Below are 22,768 nucleotides of genomic sequence, written 5' to 3'. Positions count from 1 at the left end.
TCATTACTACTGTCCCACTTCTTTTAACCAAAGAACATAAAATAAACACGAAGTTTGATGATAAAATAAAAAGGGCTTATAAAAGTAGACCTGGTAAAAACACAACTGTCGAAAGGGTTTGTAATATATGTATACCATAATGTATCAGTACAACCTCATTCCAAATGATATACTAGAAGCAGTGTACATGAGGTAAACATCCTGAAAAGTACAGTACATGCACTTCAAGTCTCCTGGCACCCCATACAAATTTATCATCATTCATTCCGGAGTCACCAAACAAGTATGCTATTAGGTAACACCCAGCTGTCCTCCCCCAAGAATAAAATAGCTCTTGACAAGCATGTGGTGCTTTCAACTATTTTGTGGACCACGGGTGCTCGGAAGCCTTTACTAATTCCCAAGGCAAGGATACAGTACCACTATGGCTACAACATGTGCGAAAAGCTCATAACCTCCTGGAAAAAAAATAAATACAAATTACAATTATTTTGTCCTTCAGAAAAAATGTCAGCCTGCAAATTACAAAATCAATTTCAACTGAACACCATTTTTATTATAAAGAAGAATCCACAGGATTTATATAACAAAAAAAAAAAAAAAAAGAAGGGGTACATACACACCCCAACAGCATTTTTTGTTCATGCTCTCAGTTATCAAAACAAGCGACTTTCAGATTGAAAACATTGTGCAAATAGAAACAGAGAGTTCAGATTTAAGATAGGTAGACAATCGACATGTCTTTTTTCCCCAATCTCATTTACTATGTAACAAGCTCTAATCTGAGATGCATTTTCATCGCATTAAAAAAAAAAAAAACAGACAACCACACGCAACTCGCACATTTCCCAAGTCATGGGGGAAATAGTCACATTTAAGGCCACAGTATCAGTAAATATCCACAACCAGCAGCAGTCAGTCACACTACTACTATTCATGTAAACTAGAAGTGCACCGTTTCTCCTGTATCATTGTATCTTTTATGCGACTCCAAGTGCCTCGTTTGTAAACTGGCAATAGCTACAGCACATGAAATCACGTGTGAATGTTTGTATTCAGATTTCCCTTCAATCTCCAATAAAGAGAGTACAATTATGGCTACAACAAACACAGTATTCTCTCTCTCAAAAAAAAAAAAAAGCCACACGAATGTACAAATTCCAGTTGCAGCTGTAGCCAGACTTACTATCCCAGAGCCGCAGCTAAATGTTGTGACTGTGGAGAAGGTAAAAGTCACGGTGACCTATGGGGGGGTGGGGGAGGGTGGGGGAGGGTGGGCGGCATATTTCCAAACCGCAGACAGTAAATCTAGTAAATTATTCGTACATTCATTGAATGTAAAAATGTTCAACATGAAGCACTTTTTTTTTTTTTTAAATGGGAGAAGTAAAGACTTTTTAGAGATATTACTCTTGGAAAGTGATATCTAATATCACAGCAAAGATTCAATAGGTTGCATTTTTAGAATGTACATAAACAGCATCACAGAACAAAGATCCTTGCAGTTTGATATTACTGAAAATTGCACTGTGATCATAACATTTGCAAGTAGATTAAAAAAAATAAATGCTCATGCTTAAAATAAAGCACCTAGATATTATCCTGAGAAAATCACAAAGTGCTTAAATCAGTTACATTAACACATTCACTGCCAGATGAGTTTGCAACACCACCACCAGGCGGCTAAAGGCTTGTGATCAAACGCCAAAAAGCACATAGGGCAATCATTTCAATAAACTCTCGTCCAATAAAGAAAAGAAAAAAACCTTCTTAAAATGAAATGCTATAAAAATATTCATCTTTGAGAAAAATCTTAGTATACAATCATGAGCAAATTTACCTTGCACTTCCATGCTGGTAATAATGATATGGATGGTATAAAATGTTTCTACTCACTGCTTGAAAGACAAATTTAAAGGCAAAGTGCTTTGAAGCCACTATGTAAAAATAAGGCAATTTTTTTTGCTAATTAAATACATTTCAAAAGGAGCTTCTAGCTGTAACTACTACAATGTGACCTTAATTTCCATTCTATTACCAGAAAACTAAGAGAGAGAATCTTAGGCACACAAATAGTTCTGATAATTCCCTTTTGTTTTTTTCTGCATAAAGCACCAATGTTCCCCCCCCAGAAGTCCGTGTGAGATTAACCCAATGTACATATCTTGGGCATGTCCTGCCATGAAAAAAAAAAAAAAAAAGTGTTAAAAATCATGATTTTTTTCACAAGTATCTGATGTTTCCATGGTAACGATGACACCAGGCTCTGGGGAGAGCTCAATTTTAACCGCCACGACACTTAATATTTCAAATGCATATATCTCCTGAACGGAGCATTGAAAAAGGAGCAAGAGGCGATCACAAGGTCGCGGCGATCACAAGGTCGCGGCGATCACAAGGTCGCGGCGATCACAAGGTCGCGGCGATCACAAGGTCGCGGCGATCACAAGGTCGCGGCGATCACAAGGTCGCGGCGATCACAAGGTCGCGGCGATCACAAGGTCGCGGCGATCACAAGGTCGCGGCGATCAGCACGGACTGATGTTTAAATAGCAACATTTCGTGAGCCGTAAGTCAAACGCACGCTTTCTGCGTGATGAGACATTCCACCTTTGTGAACATTTCTTTGGTCTTTTTCGACTTAAGACCGAGAATGGTGGACCCGGACGTTCTTCCTAACCGTCATTCCTTCCTCCTGTAGACAACCAACGGTTTTTGAGGTTTTCCCACTTTGCCCGTCTGGCATTTTTTCTGCAACTTTCTGATTTCATCAACAAAAATGTTAATACAAAGCAGCATATTTTTGGGAGACTTGTCAGCACGGCAGATTTTCAGTTTTTTTGCCCCTTGCAGCAATCACAGCAGGCCTTGTTCCATTGCAGGAAGCAGGCAATCCGTGCAGTTCATGCACCATAAGAGATCAAGTAGAAATACTTCACATGAACACTTCAGCTCTTTCAGTCCTGTAACGTGCATGGGACTGCTTGCCTTTCTGTTATGTGGCAAGGATGTGGATCTACCTGAGTACATAAAAACAAAGAAATGAATAGAATATATACACACACCGTTCTTCATAAATCTATCATGTCTCGATCACCCATCCAAACACACAATTAATTTTACCTCTGCATATAAGGGTGGTGGCTGAAACCGAAACTCCTGGACTACAGCAAACAGGGGATAGTGAAGTCCCTCCACTAAGTCACCAGGTTCTGTGAGGACAGTGACATGCCTGCCAAATTCTTCTTCTGACACTATATCAGCATAATTGGGTGGTGCTGGGCATACAATAAAAACAAAAGATTACATTTTATAGTAGTTTAGCATCTTATTCAATCATTTACTCACTGAAACAGATTGTACTGAAGGTCAGTACACTTATTGCTCAAGATCCATTTTCTAACAATAAAATCATTACATGTCATGCTATATAGATAGAAATGTACCTTAATATGAATTTGAACATAATAGTGCTAAACTGATATAGTGTTGTAAAGGACCATTTAATTAGGCTAGACTATATAGTGAAACATTCTTACCTTCTGGTTGTTCTGGCAGTGCTAATGCAAGCCAGGTCATGTCCATGGAGAACTGGCTGGCAACACTTGAGTTCCTGTAGGTAAAGCCATTGAATGGGACTGTACCAATGACGAAAGGCAACTCTACCATCAGCTTCTTAGCACCAGGAATGTGGATGGACACCTATGGGCCAAAAACACAAAACAAAAAGTCAGCGAGAGCAACACAAAAAAAATCCCCACAAAGCAGTTAAAGTATAAATTAACCCTTTGAGTGCAAGAGGGGCCGCGGCAGCAGAGTGCCATTATGGCCCCTACAGCAGAGGACAAGCATGTGACCACGGCGGCCCCTAAATAAGAAAAGGAAGAAGAGTCCTCAACCCATCATTTCGATATACTTTGGATCATGCCCTGCGCTCCATGGTAGAAAGGTGAGGGAAAGAACCCAATTTAGCACTCAGGTTCACTCTCTGAAGAATAGTGAATGGTTTAAAACATAATCTTTATTAATAACAGTATATATTAAAAATGGTTGATAGAACGACGTACTGAAGGTAGGTAGATCCTGAATAAAATAGCCGTGTTGGCTCCGGATCAAACTCATATGTGTACCAGAGGGTTTTAATAAACTGCTGGTAACATATTAGCACAGAATTCCTGATGTGGACCTGTGTGGTAAGTGAATACTCCAGGTGTGTCCGGGTATGTGCTGAGACTATAAGTCACAATGCTGGTATTATATCCTAGTAGGTGATAGTGTATGTGACTTATAGCAACTAACATACATGAAGAGCAAATAAACTATGTACATTAGTTGTAATCGATTCCATCAGTTAAGCTCCCCTGTGTAGGTCTGTATACCCATATAGTTGTCAGGATGACCTTAGGTAACCCACTGAGTGTAATGTCCAGGGGTGTGTTGACCTATAGTAACCTGCGTAATGCTTGTAAGGGGTAGGTATCCTGACTGTATATTATGGGGGTGTCGATGAGGTCCCAGTGAGGGAGACACTAGTAGTGGGAGACAGACTTATACCATGAGCTTTTATCAGAGGGCTGGAAACTGGCAAAAACTGAATGATTAACCTCCTTAATGCTGTGCAGAGTGACAAACACAGCAAAACAGCTACAGTATTGCTGTGAGTGAGGTTCCTCAGGACATATGAATATCGGAGCACTGTCCCTGTATACACTGCTGAAAGAGGCTGCGAGTGACCATCGGGGCACTTGTATCCTATGTATATCTGCACGAACAGACTGCCGCATCAACTCGCGGTGTTAGTAAATCATGCGGAGGCAGTGACTGATCTGCGTGTGCACGTGTGTGGAAGGAGCCGACGCGCGCGTTTCGCGAGAGGCTTTCTCAAGGCGAATGGTGAGTATCACTGTGTTTTTTTAATATATACTGTTATTAATAAAGATTATGTTTTAAACCATTCACTATTCTTCAGAGAGTGAACCTGAGTGCTAAATTGGGTTCTTTCCCTCACCTTTCTACTACTGTATACACCCAAAGCACCGTTCACAATATCATTCATTTATTTGTGGCTGCAGCAGGGGCTCCCCTATTATCCCCTGCGCTCCATGGGCAAGCAATCAAAACGGGAAATAAAAGCACTCTGAGCATGACGTTGCCCCCATGTCATGGGGCCCTGGAGTGCCAGACCCCACGATGGGGTCAGTTCTTTCTACATGACAACTATTTGTAAAGTTACCAAGCACGAAAAACTGCTCTTTAAAATGTAAGTGTGTGGTGTTCTTGGTCTATACACACCAGATTCTATACGCAAAGCCCACATTCCACAGAAGTTGGCAGTGTATACGAGGCCATTGCTCAGCTTTATTCACAAGTCTTCCACATCCTTTACTTGTTATGCACCTGAAACAGGGTGTTTCATAATGTTGATCCGTGGTTCCCTAAACCTCTGGCTGAAATAAAACTACACACATGGCCACAGGGTCACCAAAAGAAAGCTACAACGTCATCTCTCAATAATGTTGGTACTTTCTACAGGGCGCAGGAACAAGCCCGATACCGCGGCCTGTGTCTTGGCTGGTGGACAAAACTAGATCTTGGGAACCAAAAGGTCCAAGGAGGTTGGGGCACTGTGGATTATGTCTGAGGATTCAGGTAGAATATAAATAATGATAAAACCAGTGTGGACTACTGCTGCTGCTTCCATTGTGAGTTTCATAGTGTGTTATCTTTGAAGATTGTGATGTCAGCAATTGGCGCACTGTAGCGGGGCATACACAAGGCACCTGGCGGGAAAAGCGGCCATTGTGAATCAACTGTGCGCTGTCACCTGCAGAAGCACACCACGGGTTGCAATAATGTTGGCTATATCTGCAAGTATTTTGCACAAGATGTTGATACCCTAAACTCCAGTAGAAATCAAATTTAATATAAAACAAATAACTTAGGATTTTACAGGTTCGTCCAACCAAAAAAAAGTTCCTCCTTTCAAAGAATTTCTGGGACCATGGAGGTTACTAGAAATCATTACTGCAGAAGTGTATTATAATGTTATAGTTAATATGTACTCACAGCCAGAGAATACTCCACTCTAATTGTGTTGCAATCAAGTATAGAGGGAGTCACTGGAGGTATCTTCACCGTCTTCCCATTCCACATTTCAGTGCACCCAGAGGCAATGTGATTTCCTCGCACATTGGCCAGCATCTGTCTAAATGTCCTCGTCTTCCCATCGCAGAAGAAGGTCTGAGTTTGGTAGATGGCGGCTTTGGGAACAACCAAGCGGGAGGAACAATTTTCAATTTCTGCATAGATTGGAATCGCTTCTCCTACAAGAAAAGGCACACAGCATGTTTATCAACTTATTTTTTTTGTTGATCAGACAACTTATTATGAAATGGTACAATATGTGAAAAGGTTTTAGCCCACAAATGCAGTTACATTTTCTTATTTTTGTAACCGTGGCAAGTTTTTACTAAAAACTAAGGTGTAAATAATCCTTTAGGGAACAAAAAATAGGTGGAAAGATTCAACATCAAATTTAAACTATTCAAATGTATAGACAGAACCCACAAGCAAACAGATAAACATGAAGGGACATGGCCGTCATTGAGATAATATCTTGTGTATTAGAAAGGAGCTTCTATGATAGGACCACTTGAGGGAATTAAACATACCATTGCAGTATCCCTTTCTTTCAATCTTGGCACTTAAACAGACTGGACCCGAGGTAATAAACCAACACCCGACCATTTCTTCTTTGGATCTTTGTACTGGGGCCTAGAAATACAATTGTAGCTAGTTTTAGTATCAAATTTAAATTACGCCAAAATATAAACAGTATATTTCAAGACAATTGAGCCATAAAGTTAATAGAAACAGAACAGTAAATTGACTCAGTGCCGATAATGGTATAATTGAGCAAAGCATTACAAGGTGGTGTTAAAACACCATCAATTGTCAATTATTTAGAATTCTTAAGTCTTTATCCATCTTTGAATATGGACACGTCACATATACTGTACATGGTTTTACCTCTTACTTTTAACATAATATAATTGTTCTCATAAGCAAAACATGATTATTTCTGTAAATGTAACTAAGCCTCGACACAAAACTATTTTCAGTCATGTTAAATGGAAGATTAAATACAAACGCAGTTAAAATATTATGTACCTTGTGCTTTAAGTAGGATAGGTCTTTTAGTAACAGAACAGATTGGTGTGAGCTTTCACACTCAGTAAGGAGGATTAGAACCTGCTGTACTCAAACACTCGTTATTGACCAAAACAAACACTAACATCATTTAGAAAGACCTTTTGTTTCTTTTTCTTTAATGAGTATTGATAAATGCAATTCACAATGCAAGAAATTAGAGTTTTATTCAATATTGGTTATAATCTTAGTTATTGATATATTTTTAAAAAAAAGTCACTCAACAACTGTATTGGTATTGTGACCACTTTGGTTTACCAATGTTAGTAGTAGTGATTTTTGTTTTATTATATATAGAGTTGTTATACGATACATACTTTGTATTATGCAAGTGCTTTCATATCATACCGTGGAACCCGGGCACCGCGCCCAGCGCCCGTGCTTGCACAATGTTGCGATCATGCTGTAACATTCTTGCGCAGTTTGAAGCACTCCATTTGTATCATTTGATTTACAGGTAAACTATGTACACTTTTACTGATCTTATTATCCATTTTAAAATAAAATTCACAGAACTTTAATCTTACACATTTCTCATACTAAACAGGTAAATAAAATCTACAATGTGTGTGCAGTCGAGGCATTAAACCAAAGTAGTTTGAGATTTCTTTTAATTCCTAGATGTTATGAAGTTAGAGTTGATATGTGGTCTCTCTCCCAAAAACAAAATCTCAGCCAAATTGATGTTGTTAAGATTAGCTTGAATTGCCAGAATATAGTGTATGATATTATCCATATTTAAATGCTGGACCATTAGGCCCTCACATGGCTGTCATGAAAGTGCAAGGCATAATTGTATATTATTTTGATAAAATGGGTAAAAGAATAAAGCTCATTAGCTCCACATCTCGCCGTTTTGTTGTTACTTATGCTCTGATCCTCCCTGCCACACTATGTATTTCAAGTGATTATTAGAGTTCAATGCTTTAATGTGATCAAATCTGCCATTAGGGCACGATAGCTGAAAGGATTTCAGGAGCAGCTGCATACACTTACTTAGTGTTCGAAAATGGCCTGTAAAATGGAGGGATACGTGACATACAATGATCAGAGTTACATAGCAGGCCTGCAATGATTTATAATAAGTCTCACATAATTATGTCTTCGGCAGCTGCCATTATTCACGTTTAGGACAGCGAGTTTCACAAACACAGTCTCCTCAATAAATGTGACTACATGATGTACAGCTAATAAAACAAATTGTCACACCTGCACAAATTCAAGTACAAAGAGAAAATGTGCACTGACAGAAGTACTTGCTATCTTAAAGTATATATAAATGAAATTACAGTAAGTCATCAATAAAACCTTCAGGTTTCATTAAAAAAAAAGTTTCATGTGCTCAATGTATTCTTACAAGTAGAGCTGGAGAGTTGACATCAATATGACGGATAATACGAAGTTCTCTGTGAACGCTTTGAGAAGGCAACAAAGGTCTTTCCAAGACTGCAGTCACATGGTAATAAACCTCACCATATTTTCCAGTAAAACTTGTAACCAAAGGCCTGCAATTAAAAAAGTGATATATTTTTTTTTCACTAATAAAGCTTAAAATGAAAATAAAAAAGTTAAGTTGGGTACGTGAAAATGTGTATGGCATGAATATTGCAACCACAAATGTTTTAAATCAAATAAAAGGTCTGTTTAATCAACATTGTATCTAACTAATATAAGCAAATAACACCTTGCATACAAAAACATGTACAACTTAAGCTGAGTCCATGGTCAGCGCCCGTGCTGAGGCGAGCTGACGCTTGTCAGTGAGCTCCTGCAGCCGCAATGTGAGCGGCTTTAGCAGGGGCTCGCGCACGCTTCCACAGACGTGCCGAGGCGTAGCTCTTAAATGTTTTTTTTAGTTTTGGCGCTCACAGGAGCACAGGGCCGGTCACATGAGCGGTTCCGCAATGAGGGCGAACCAGCTCCGTGACGTCACTGGGCCGCCCCCCGACGGCGCACGAACTAAGGCCAGGGAAAGCACCCGCTTTCCCTCAGCGCGCCTCCGCACGGCTGGAGTCACCATGGACTCAGCCGTACAGTTTGTATAAATTGTATAATAGTTGAGGATTTCAGTACATTAGTAGATATTTAAAATATTGTTATGCCTCAGAGTTAATTTAATTTAGGAGTTGAATTCCAATTCTTGGGTAGAAGTGAGGAAAAAAGAGGGGTAAAGTGTAATTTGGTACCAGTTAACTCGAAAATCAAAGAAATACATTTTAGTTTATTTTAGATGAAAACTTACCCAACCGGAAGTTGAAAACAAAATTGTATTTCGTGTTTTCCAGCTTGCAACGTTAGGTCATCTTCACCTAAAACAAGCAAAATATTACTTATCTGAATGTTAAAGGCACCCCACCCATACTGTGGGAAGGGAGGGAAGAAAGAAAGAAATAAAAAAACACACAACAATACAGTACGTAGTTAAAAAAAATAAAATAGCTGGCTTTTTAAGATGGCTGTGACACATTTCAGGCATGCTCCAGAGAACATATCCATATCCCTAGCAAAAAAAATTATATTTGAAATCGGAGGCCACGTTTACGTCTTGGGACAGACAGACCGCGCACTTACAGATCCACAAAAGGGTGCCAAGCTTAGCATGCCTTATGAATGGGAGTAAAGACGTGCTAAAGCCTAGCACAGTCTTATAGATCTGCTCTCCAAGGCCCAGAGCATTGACTGCCAACCCTGCTTCTGGTGGGGTATGCGGTCTCTCCAGCATTTTTGTATATACAGGCATACCCCAGTTTAAGGACACTCACTTTAAAGTACACTCTCGAGTAAGGTCATATTTTCAATAGCTCCATACCCGTGTCCATACGCTCACTTCGCGAGTACGGACACTTATTCTGCCCTACAGACCGCCGTATTAGTGACGCGCTGAATCCCCTCACCCAATAGGCAAACGGCAGCTCACGCATTCGCCTGTCAGCACGTCCTGAGCAGCAATACCAGCTCCCTACCTGTACCGAAGCATCGATAAGTGGGAAAAAGGTAGTGCTTCACATTTTCGCTTTACATACATGCTCTGGACCCATTGCGTACATTAATGCGGGGTATGCCTGTTCACACATTCATTCTCTCTCTAATAGAGATAGACACACAGGCACACACGGCCAAACTAATAACAAGACCAGTATGTAACAGAGAATCCCAATTTGTTATTAGGTGTACAAGAACAAGAACTACAATGGGCAAGTTTTGAAAATAAGCTCTGTTTTATGTAATTAAAGAAACCGAATGCTGCTTTTCTATGAAAACAAAAAGGGCCATATCTTAACCTGACGACACAAAATGACCAAGTACGATGTAATTGTACCAAAACAAATGTAACATTTCTGAACTTCTTAAGATATGAGTATAAGTTTATATTGCTTTCAAAGAGAGACATCTGTTTCCAAAGCACATACTTAACCTTCTCGTGTACACAAATAATATATTTTTTCCTATATAATGTTGACAGGGTATGCAGCGCTGCATGCAAACTGTGTCATTTTCATATTACGTCTCTTTGTATCAATGTATAATCTTTGCCCGAAGTTCTGCGCCTTTGGGTCACCTTGCAATTTGGGGCATTAGGGAGACATTGCATGAAGCACGGATTGTAATGAGATGTAGCAAACTCTGTTCCCTTTTGTACCTTGTATTTGCGTTAAAATTATCCACTAGGTGATGGCCAACAATGTGCATGAAATGTAAGAAACACTCTTACATTTGATGTAAACGCAAGAAGAAAATTAGGCAATGCCTCAAAGCAAACTTCCAGACGCACTTTCATTAGATTGATACATTTACAACTTTTATTGTTGTGACCCACAGCATAGTCTGCAATGTAATATTAGATAGGTTCAGACTTTCTGCACCTGTCACGCTACTATTGTGTCAAGCTTTGAAAAGGGTGTCTTGGAGTACAAGTCTGCGTTTCTACTGTGTCCGCATAACATGGAAAACAAACAAAAGAGACATGATAATAAAGCTGTCCACCCTTATAGTCAGCCAGAGCAGTGTGCAACAATTCACACCTAACTGATGTCTTGACAGAGAAAAGTGTGTGCGTGTCCAATCCCAAAACATGATGCATTTTGTGCTTTGTGTAACTCCTCCAATACATACTCCCTGAATTAAGTTAATTCTAAAATGTGTGCCAAAAAGATAACAAAAATTACATCCTGAGAGGCATAAAGCAATATACAGTATATAATCTTCATCTGCACAACATATTTAACACAAAGCCTCTCTAGAAGTTAGTTACCCGTCTCACTAATTTTGCTGGCAATGATTTGCGCCCAGATTATTAGGACTCAGGATTTTATTTTATTTATAAAAATGTTTTACCAGGAAGTAATACATTGATAGTTACCTCGTTTTCAACTATGTCCTGGGCATAGAGTGAAGGTGACAAATACATGGTTACAAATACAGTGTGCTAGTTAGAGTCGGGCGGGCGCATTAGGGTCAGGGCCGGGCGGGCGCATTAGGGTCAGGGCCGGGCGGGCGCATTAGGGTCAGGGCCGGGCGGGCGCATTAGGGTCAGGGCCGGGCGGGCGCATTAGGGTCAGGGCGGGCGCATTAGGGTCAGGGCCGGGCGGGCGCATTAGGGTCAGGGCCGGGAGGGCGCATTAGGGTCAGGGCCGGGCGGGCGCATTAGGGTCAGGGCCGGGCGGGCGGGCGCATTAGGGTCAGGGCCGGGCGGGCGCATTAGGGTCAGGGCCGGCGCATTAGGGTCAGGGCCGGGCAGGCGCATTAGGGTTAGGGCCGGCGCATTAGGGTCAGGGCCGGGCGGGCGCATTAGGGTCAGGGCCGGGCAGGCGCATTAGGGTTAGGGTCAGGGCCGGCGCATTAGGGTCAGGGCCGGGCGGGCGCGTTAGGGTCAGGGCCGGGCGGGCGCGTTAGGGTGGCACATTACGGTCAGGGCCGGACACACAAGCATTTTATTTATTCAGCTACCAGTTAAAGAAGGCTGAAAAAGTGCCTTATTTACCTGTGTAAAATCGACTGTCATTAATGTCCTAAATTAAGTACAAACAGCGTATCCCTGACCCGAGGAAGACTGAAGAACTCATCTTAGAATATCTATTAGTCCAAAAAAAAAAAAATCTCATCTATTAGTGAAGTACTCATTAAAGTCACAGAGATTTGTGGTGGCGACTGGACACTCATAAAATACTCTGGTGTCGTTATACAGAGCAACATATGGTGTGTATACACAGCCTATTAACCCATTCACTGCCAGGAGGTGTCACTCTGGACGATGCAGAGAAAATGTTTAGAAAGCCTCCTGCCAGCCTGCCCCCCCCCCCCCCCCAAGTCCTAACCCCCACCTGTCTTCCAGCTCCCCTAGAGTCCTACCCCCCCCCCCCCAAGTCCTAACCCCCACCTGTCTTCCAGCTCCCCTAGAGTCCTACCCCCCCCCCCCCAAGTCCTAACCCCCACCTGTCTTCCAGCTTCCCTAGAGTCCTACCCCCCCCCCAAGTCCTAACCCCCACCTGTCTTCCAGCTCCCCTAGAGTCCTACCCCCCCCCCAGAGTCCTAACCCCCACCTGTCTTCCAGCTCCCCCCCGATTCTTAGCCCCCACCGCCCCCCCCCAGGTCTTAACCCCCTCAGCCTGCTGCCACCTCCCCCCAACCCCTCCCCGGGTCCTCACCTGCCTGCCCCCCCAGCAATTTGCGCTCCACGTTCAGACACTCCGCTTCTCCCCCCGGGGGCTCCCTGCTCCCCTCGTCCCCTTTCCTCGGCTTCCAAGACACAGAGGCCCCGCCGCGGGCCAGCAGCCGCAGGGCCTTCACCGGCAGCTCCCTGCCCAGCTCCAGCAGCACCTGCCCGGTCACCGCCTCGCCGCCGGAGTAACCGCTCTTCGCTTCGTTCTCAAAGACGATCCCCAAAGCTGTCACCGCCCCGGGCATCTCCTCCTCCTCCCGCCGCCGCCGGGGTGTGCGGCTCCCTTCCCCGAGCTCGGGATACACCGGGAGACGCGCAGGGGGAACATCTGACACCGGGAGAGACCGAAATCACCTCAGCGCAGCCGCCGTCGCAAGTCGAAACGCGATTGGTTGAGGGGGGGGAAGGGGAACCGAGATCGGTGATTGGCTGCCGTCGCCGAAACTCTAGGTACAAGGGTGTGCGTGATGCGGCTCATGATCAGGGCCAGTGGGCCAATCAGAGTCAAGGGAACCCCGCGTGCACGGGGCGGGGGAAAGAGCCGCTGTCCAATCGTAAGGCGGCGGTGCCACGTGGACAGGGGATGGAGGGAAAAACAGACAGTCACAACAACCCAAGCCCAAGGCAATCACTTCCGGGTGTGGAAAAGCCAGGCTGGTTTCCATGGTAACTGGGAAGGCGCCAGAGGCCTAGCCATGGCGGGGTATCAAAGCATCTTCCTCACAGGGCCTGCCACTTAGAGATATCACCAGGGAATGAGCCTGTCCCCCTGCATCAAGCTGACTCTATGAAAATATAAATAAGTCTATGGCACCAAGCAAATATATGTTTGCACTGGCTGGCTGCAGGGTTTTCTGAGGCCTGAGTCAAATATAAGGAATTATAGGATCAGCCAGTTACCGGGTGCCACGCTCCTCTTTCGTGCCACCTTCCTCCTTCAGCGTCAAATGATGCCATGGCGGCGCTTTGCCACCGTAACGTGTCGTCGCGGCGGCGGCATTTGACACCGAAGGATGAGGGCGGTACCCCGGTTGAGGTAAGAACTTTACAGAGGCCCCACGCTCTCCCCTCGCAATCAGTGGGGGAAGAAAGCATGGCCTCTGTATATGGGGAAATATATATTATATATACAGGAGCCTTTGTATATGGGGGGGGGGGGGGAAAGGGAAATTTGCAGTTCCCCAATTTTGCCACCGTTGGCCCGGGCCTATCGGTTCTAATGGGAAATCCACCACTGATGATCAGAAACCCAGTGGTTATTTGTCTTCTTAACACTACAACGTCTGAAAGAGTTGTTGATGTAGAAAAATTAGAAGTAAAGCACACAGATATGTGAATCATTTGATACAACCTGCTGAAATATATGCATTATTTGGGACAAAATTAAAGCGATATACTGCTGCTTAGGGACTCACGATGACACTGGGAAAGCTGCTTTGATGCACACAGCACGTACTGTTTTGGATCCGTATAAGTGCAACACACACATGGAAAAACCAACACAGCCCTTTTTAATCCATTGTTGACAAGATATTTCAAATGACTCAACATCGTACTAATGCCAAAAAGTCTTATGTGGGACGTTCAACCTCTGGTATCAGTAAGTTATTTATAAAATGTTTTTGTAATACACTTTGATAGTTACCTCTCTTTTTCAAGTATGTCCTGGGCACAGAGTTATGATGATAGATACATGGTTACAAATACATGGGTACATTAGGTGAACAGGGTTATACATTAAATATGAAGACATTGCAGTTAAAGATAATATAAGTTACAGACGTATGTAACAGTTACAGACCACATTAAAATGTGAGTCAGCCTTAGTTTTGAAAGAACTTAGACTGGTGGCGGCTGTGACAGTCTCCGGTAGGTTGTTCCAGTTTTGGGGTGCACGGTGAGAGAAGGAGGAGCGTCCGGATTCTTTGTTGAACCTTGGGACCATGAACAGTTTTTTGGAGTCTGATCTCAGATGCTAAGTGCTGCATGTGGTAGGGGTGAGGAGCTTGTTCAGATAGATGGGTAGCTTGCCCAAGAAGTATTTGAAGGCAAGACAGGAAAGGTGAACTTTGTGCCTATAATCAAGTGATGACCAATCTAGTTCTTCGAGCATTTCGCAGTGATGTGTGTTGTAGTTACATTGAAGGACAAAGCGGCATATTGAATTGTAGAGGGTGTCTAGTTTGCTTAGGTGAGTTTCGGGTGCTGTGCCATGTACTATGTCCCTATAGTCTATAATTGGTATTAGTATCTGCTGTGCTATATGCTTTCTGACCAGCGGGCTTAGGGAGGATTTGTTCCTATAAAGCAGCGGTGTGCAAACTGGGGGGCGCTAGATTTTCTGGGGGGTCGGGGGGGGGGGGGCACAGCAGTTATAGAGGTCTCGCACTCCCCCCCCCCCCCCCCCGGCATTTCAATTAAATGCCGGGGGACCGCGTGAGGCCTCTATAATACACTTCCCTTCCAGCGACACGTCGTACTGGTAACCCTGCGCCAAATGATGCAGCGGGATAACGTGACGTAAAGTTACCATGGCGACGTGGCATCACATGACCCCGCGCGTCGGGGGGGGGAGGCGGGAAGCGAGGTGCCGAGGAGAGCAGGCAGTGGTGTGCACGGGGAAAAGTTTGCGCACCCCTGCTATAAAGTACACCTAGTTTGGCATAGGTTTAAATGTTGAAATACAATAGGTATATTTTTACCTCAGTGATTGGATGCTCATAAGATTTTTTATTCAAGGCGAAATATATAAGGATCAGTGTTTTTTATCAGAAAAGGTTCCGCTCCTGTTATAGTGCTTCATCAGGAAGTCATTTTGTCTGCAGTAGGTAGCAGTCATGCAGCAGTGTTTACTAAACATCTGACAGTTTGGCAAGTTATGGCAAGTAAGTCACTTATTAGTGTTTAACTGTCACCTCCATGGACAATTTTGTTTTCCAGATAATATATAATAGGAAGTGGTTGTGAGCACAGGATTAGAAGTATAGGAGTCACTTATGTCACATTATGGGTTGATAAATCCTATAAACTCTGTGTGTTGATCGCAAGCTCTGCGCTGTATAGTAGCTATATCACCATTTATAGACAAAGTGGGATAAATATCCCAAATCCAGTGCTCAAGTGCTGCTTGCACAATAGAATATTGTAATCCTTAATTTAACTGAAGGTATATAACCCACCAGACAAAAAATTGCACATCATAAGTTTACTTGGTCCCAAAGAAAAAGCGGACAAGTACAAGCTGGGGGAAGGGTGATAACTAATGTATAACAAGGAGTAGCCAAACGCCCAAATAAAGAGCAGTCCAGCTCCCTGCAAGTACTCCCTATGCCCACTACCCCCACGATACCTGCTATCACGCTGAGACCGAGGATCAGTGTGCTTGAGAACTCCAGCAATTAATTCACTGACCGGAACGAGGACGGCAATGATCTGTCTGTAAGTCGAGGCGAGCTTCCAGCTGAAGCAGATCATGTAGAAGAAAGCAAAAGTGCAGTGCACGGCAAAAAGTTCCAAACGCAACTAATAGAAAAAGGCTTGTTTAATGAAAAAACGGACAAAAACTTTACATCGCCAAGCACACTCTGACGCATTTCGTCCCGTTCGGGACTTTGTCAAAGAGTAAATGGTAAAGCGTCTGTACAATCCTCTAAGTAGCGCTACCTATACTGTGATTGGATCACCAAAAACGTCATCATAGGTATGCAGTCAAATGCACACCTGAGAACTAATAGATGAGACGGCTACCAATAGGAAAAGGCAGTATTCAGAGGATTGAACACAGACACAGCTGATACATAATATATACAATGACATATAACACAACCAATAAGATCTTGTGTATAACTTAAAAATCTAAAGTGTAACCAACAATGCTAATATATAACCAGTACAATGATACACAATAAATAAGTAAAACCACAAACTTAATATGTAAAGAAAGCAATATTAAAGTGAAAAGTAAATCTATATAATTCGAATTCAACTCATTAAAACTATTAATAATAATTAAATATAATGAATAATTATATAAAAAATGATATATAAATATATCTAATAATAGAAAATTAACGTAAAGACTAAAGTATACTTAACTCAACAGTTTGAAAATTGTAACTATAAACCTCACCTAATCATATATAGTATAAATAATCCAACCCCAAAGATGCCAAGATGCACCTATAGGTATAAATGAGTATAAATACTCATATCAAAAAACGATATTATAAATACACAGAATTAGTCATAGTTAAATAACACTCATGGACATAGAAAGTTCATGACACAAAAGGCCAATATGGTAATATAGACATATTTAAAGATTGAAGAATGATGAACACCCTTAGCTCTTAAAGAAACCTTAGTTTAAAGATCAAATAACACCCAAGACTAGATATCACATATGGAGATGCATTGCACCATAATTCAAAGTGCATCAATCAGTTGAGAAATGCTTGAGTTCCCAATCCGTACTGATGCCGTTTGGACTCAAAGTATTCATGATATAGATCCAATGCATCCCCCTTTTATTTAAAGCATTTAGCCTGTCACCACCTCTCGGATGATGTGGGGACATGTTCTATTCCAAAGTGGAAAAATGACACGAAACTGGATGTGTATTGTCTTTCTTTTTGATGAGACGTACATGCTCCATGATTCGTGATCGTAGAGGTCTTATAGTCCGTCCAATATATTTCAAGTGACAACCACATTGTAAAAGATAAACCACGGAGCTCGTATGACAATTGATAAAACTGTTGATATAGTGAATTGACTTTAATACATTTAGTAGATGTAGAGTATTGGCACATGGAACATCTACCACAGATAAAGAAGCCTTTGGGAATCCCTTGTATACCTTTATAAGTATCACCAGATTTAAACAAACTGGGCGAAAAATGACTTGCCAATGTTCTAGCTTTCTTAAAGGAAAATGTAGGGCCTTGTTGGGCAACAGAAGAAATATCTTTGTCCAAGGACAAAGTATTCCAATCTTTATGGATTATGGCTCAAATATGTCGAGCTTGACGATTAAAGGTTGTGATAAACATAAGACAATTAGTATCATTTCTCCCATATTGTCGTGATCGAGTTTTACATTTAGAACGTCTCTGCATTTTCTGTATCAGATCTGATCTATTGAGGGAGTCCGCATACAAAAAGCGTCTCTGACGTCTTGTGGCAAATATCCTCTTTCAATAAATCGTCTAGTCATTTCCTTGGATTGGATCTCAAAGGCTTCTCTATTTGAACATAGTCTTTTCAATCTTATGAATTGTGCCTTAGGGATGCCCTTGATTATATCACCATTTATGACATGACTTTTTACATAACGTGTGAGCATACATTTGTGATTGACAGAAGTAAGATGAGTTATACAACGTGAATCGCCAACAAGTGACTGACAACCAAAGATAAATAACCTTTCAGCATTTCCCGACTTGATCCTTTGATATTTTTGTATTGCCTTTCCATCAACATATGGAAGAAAAAAAATTAGGACAAAAGAATGATTAATGGGGATGGGGGAAGAAAACCCGAAAGTGTAGCCAACACAATATCAAAAAGAATTGAAAGAAATGGCTAAATCCCTCAATAAGTAAAGAAAAGATCTACTTCCCAATCGTTTAACATCTGGTTTATTTTATTTTAGGAAAGTGGAGAGTACCACGTTTCAGGTCCACGCAGGACCTTTCATCAGGAGGAACTACTGGTGTGCAGAACATTTATAATAAAGCATTAGACCTTCAGGTGGTGTAAAGTTGACAGTCAACACGTAGGTAAGAGTATTAGCACTGTAGGCATCAGAAGATTGATGAGCATGGGGTTAACATTAAAGCCAAGATCCACAATGGTCCATTAAGTGACCCATCGAGATGTCAGCCTAAGGTAACATGCTGCTGTACCGTAACTTCTATTTTCCAAGCTGAATAAAGTTAGGTTAAATCATGTTTTCTGCTGGAACGTGCATTCCACGTAAAGACAAAGCTTCCTTTAAAGACTGAACCACTGATTGAGCAACTTGTGCTGAAGCAGGGATATCCTTAATACCTGACCTGTTGGGGGGGGGGGGGGGGGGGTCTTGAGGATGGGAGTTGAGAACTCCCGCCTTAAAGCTGCAGTCCAAGCTGACGTTTAAAAAAAAAAAAAAAAAATCCCTTTAATATGCGCATCAATACAATCCACGCAATGATAAGTGATTAGCTAAGTTGCCGATCGGTCCATTCTCCTGTGATCGATCGGCGAAGATTCGGCCCTGGGGTTCACTAAATCGCTGCAGAGGAATATTGACTCAGTATCTGTGACTTTGTAAATGGTTGCTATAGAAACAAAAAAAGGCTTGTTACGTTATAATACATTAAAAATGTCATTGTGTTGTTTAAAAAAAATGCTATAAGTATTTTTTCATCGTACAGAACTGATTTATTAAAAAAAACCACACACATATATAGGATATTGCCTGGTCAACAGTTTAATGATGTTAACATATTTACCTTTTACGTGGATGTATTTGAATCCCTATACCTTTTCCAGTGTTAAATGCTGAAAAGGCTAATGATTCCTATATATAAGGGACTGTGTATCAAACTAATCTTATGGACTATAATACACATTTCTTTGTGGTCTGGAGAACAAATCATCGATGAATCCCAGGTGTAACAATGCACCTGTTTAGAAATATTAGTAGAGGCAGATTTACACTTCCAGCCTTGATCCCTGATGTAAAACACGCCCGCTATGTTTCCTGAAACATAGAACGTTTGTTATTGAAATGAATACGTGTTGTTGTCCTCCTCAGATTTAGCCACCTCATTTAGACAATAGGGCATTTAAATTGTGTGAATAAGACCTTTTATTTAGCTTAGAAAGTAGGTAGCAAGCACCTATCATGTTGGAGGTTAGCTTTCCAGTTTAACGAGATCTTTATTCTCCGCGGTGTATTTCTTTATCACTAGGTTTGATTGAACGATTGTATTCTATCCCAAGATGCCAGAAATACCTACTATTGAAGCTACCCTTTACATTACTTGTTAACAAGTTCCGGTTGTAAAGAACATTGTCATACGTACAGTATATCCTTGCTCTTTACTGCCACCAAATGCCAAACATCATTTATTGCGGATTTGTTTTGTTCCAGATAATGTGATGTAGCCGAGTCCCCCTACCCTGCCTCTGGTGTGGGGGAGCTGTTTAGTGGTTTCACGGAGCTCCGCGCGATCGGGAGGTTGGGGCGGCCATTTTGTGAGTTGTGCATGCGCAGAGTGGCAGAATAATGAGTGCGGCGGCCATCTTAGGTTAGCTCCGCACATGCAGCCACGGGACAACATGTCCCAGAATCCCTAGAGGGAGGGACTACCCACGTGGGGTTCCCCCAGCCAATAGGATTCGCGCAGGAGGGAGAGATAGGATATCCTCCACATGCAGGGATCGCGCGAGTCAGTCCTGACGGAGGAGGCAAAGAAGAAGCTAGTGTTCAGGGAGAAGTGCTTCCTGGCCTATATCTTGCCCCCTATGCCCCAGTTAGGCCCTGAGCAATAGTAGATGAGTGTTGCAGGGAAGGGCTCTTCCCTTACGGATATTTCTGCCCCGGTGATCGGACGGCCACGTGGTGCTCTGTGACCTGGGATCAGGCCGCAGTACCACCGAACATTCAAGTGAGACCTTCTGGCTGGAGTTCACCCCACGAGAAGGATCAGGACCCTTAGGAGAGAGGGGATTTGTGTTGGAGGCCCCACTACATGGGACTTGCTCCAACCCATCGCGACAAGCAGCACCTGGGTACTGGAGTACCCAAAGTGATATGCTGCACACCAAATTTGAGTGCAGGCAGGTACCCAATGTGCACCTATATCCACAGGGGGTAGCGCTACCTCACACTTGGGTGGGAATTGCTGGGCCAGGACGCCAGGGGTATTGGTGCCCGGCAACTTCAGTACTTTGGGGGAACCACCACGTGTTGTGTCATTGTGTGCACACTGTGGGTACAGTTATTGCCGTTATTGTATGTGTGTATGTGTTAGTAGGTGTATACAGTAAACCTTAGTCATATACATTGTGTGGTGTATTATTCTTTACTGTATATTAGTCCTGTGAGGGGTTATCCCGCCAACGCTGGGATCCCTCAGAGGTGGAGGCGCTGCACTGCAAGGAGAAAAAGCTCACCCCAGTCTCCCAGAGGCAGAGGCTTAGGCCCCCTGTGAGCAGACAGGTACAGCAGCACGCATGGTTCCCTTAGGCATAGGGAAAGGGGGCTACAGTACTATGCAAGAAAGGATGTTAAAAAAACCAACAGATACCACTCATTCCTACAGTACCTTCCAGATGCAGAGAATAGAGAAAGAAACAGCATAACAAGAATGAAAAGAGATCTCAAATCAAGGAGACCATGTAACAGTTGTGGGACTTTTGTCAGGAGGGGAATTCATACCACTGACAATTACTAAACATAATGCGTTGTTTGACCTTATGGTACAAAGGATTTTATTCACTTATAGCGTAAGTGCTTTCATGGACAACTGAGAATGAAAACTCGTTACTGACAGAATTACACATTTGCCGCCTTTCCAAAGTGAGGGCAATAAGCAGAAAGAGTTCATCGATTAAAGACGAGACATCATTATTTGCAAATACAGAAGAACTGGAGATGTGTTCGTATCACAATGAAATAGTTCTTAAAAGCTTTTTGTTTGCTGCAACAAGGGAAGTCGAGATCATGAACATACTGATGAAGAGAGGAGTTTTGTAAACCTTGATGTGATGAAGCCTTTTAACTCTAGTGCAGATATATATTTGCCAGGAATCTGCTTAGAAGTGTTTTCATTCTGAATCTGCTGTTATAGTCGTGAAGTCTATAGAATCACTAGAATGTATGAAAGACTGGGATTGTAATCCCGTATTATGAGCAAAATGTGACCAAAAAAGCGTATATTAAGGAATACATTTTTGACATCCTGTGCGTTCGTCATTTTTCTCAGCAATGAGAACCAGGCTTCAGATAACGAAGAGTTATTGTAAAATACCTTTGCAGCAGAGAATGTTTTCTCTTCATTGCAATCCCTCACAATTTGTCGTTTTCATTGTATAGCGAATGTAGGACAGGTTTTCAAATAATGTAGCAGAAATCCACTCTTAGGCTACGATTATACCAGCTCCGGTTGGGCGTGCGCGCGTTCACGTGATGTCATCATTGCGATGCGTCCGAGTGGCATGTGCACTGCAGGCAGCCGGAGGAGACAGGGAGGCGTGGCAGAGGCGTGGCCGTGAGCGGTTCGCCCTCATTGGCTGAACCGCTCACGTGACGCATCCGTCGCCAGCTGAAAACAAAATCCAAGGTCTGTTCTCCTGTCTGTCGCTGCCTGCAATTCGTGTCTGCACGCGCGTCGCGCTAGGTATGTAAACTTGCATTGCATTGTAGCAATTTGTTACAGAACCACTCAGCGGCGCACCGTCGGCAGTGTTCGATACAAGCACGGCCTTACTGGTGGTTTCCAAAATATATCCCCAGATGATGTGTAGCTTCCAAAAAGTGATGGTACGGCACCGTCACAACTTTGTAGAAAAGGTAAGAAGTGACCTAAGTGGTCCTGAAAGCTTGCACTCTTTTTAACCATTAGTTAGCCAATATTCTGCCGAACTTCTTTATTTGTAAATGAAGATGCCACTTGTGAAAAGATGGCAGAGGACAAGCAGGCGGCTGGGCCTCGGAAACTTGTGCCAAATGTATATTGACAGAAAAGAGAATGTTAAATAATTGGTGGCTTGCCTAATGGCGCCATTGCTAAATGCCATTGCCAGATGTTGGAAAACAGATGTCTGCAAAGTCGCCAGGACTGCGAGAAAGGACAGGAACAGAAGAATGTACGACGAGTACGTGGATTCGGAGCAGGGTTGTCATTACAG

At 42.6% G+C, this 22,768-nt stretch overlaps 1 protein-coding gene across 1 annotated transcript; it reads right to left on the bottom strand.

The window, feature by feature from the left end:
- Nucleotides 1-530: 530 nt before the first annotated feature.
- On the bottom strand, nt 531-13,269 carry ARRDC4 (arrestin domain containing 4). The gene is made up of 8 exons (XM_075575254.1): nt 12,855-13,269; nt 9,452-9,518; nt 8,567-8,714; nt 6,672-6,774; nt 6,067-6,323; nt 3,540-3,702; nt 3,124-3,278; nt 531-3,020 (listed from the first exon to the last, which is right to left on the bottom strand). Exons 1-8 carry the CDS (start codon nt 13,111-13,113, stop codon nt 2,958-2,960), a joined length of 1,215 nt encoding a protein of 404 aa, XP_075431369.1. The 5' UTR covers nt 13,114-13,269; the 3' UTR covers nt 531-2,957.
- Between the last annotated feature and the right edge of the window lie 9,499 nt (nt 13,270-22,768).

This window comes from Ascaphus truei, chromosome 18, assembly GCF_040206685.1.
Source record: "Ascaphus truei isolate aAscTru1 chromosome 18, aAscTru1.hap1, whole genome shotgun sequence".
Classification (NCBI taxonomy): Eukaryota; Metazoa; Chordata; class Amphibia; order Anura; family Ascaphidae; genus Ascaphus; species Ascaphus truei.
This window is presented reverse-complemented; position numbering and strand designations above follow the sequence as displayed.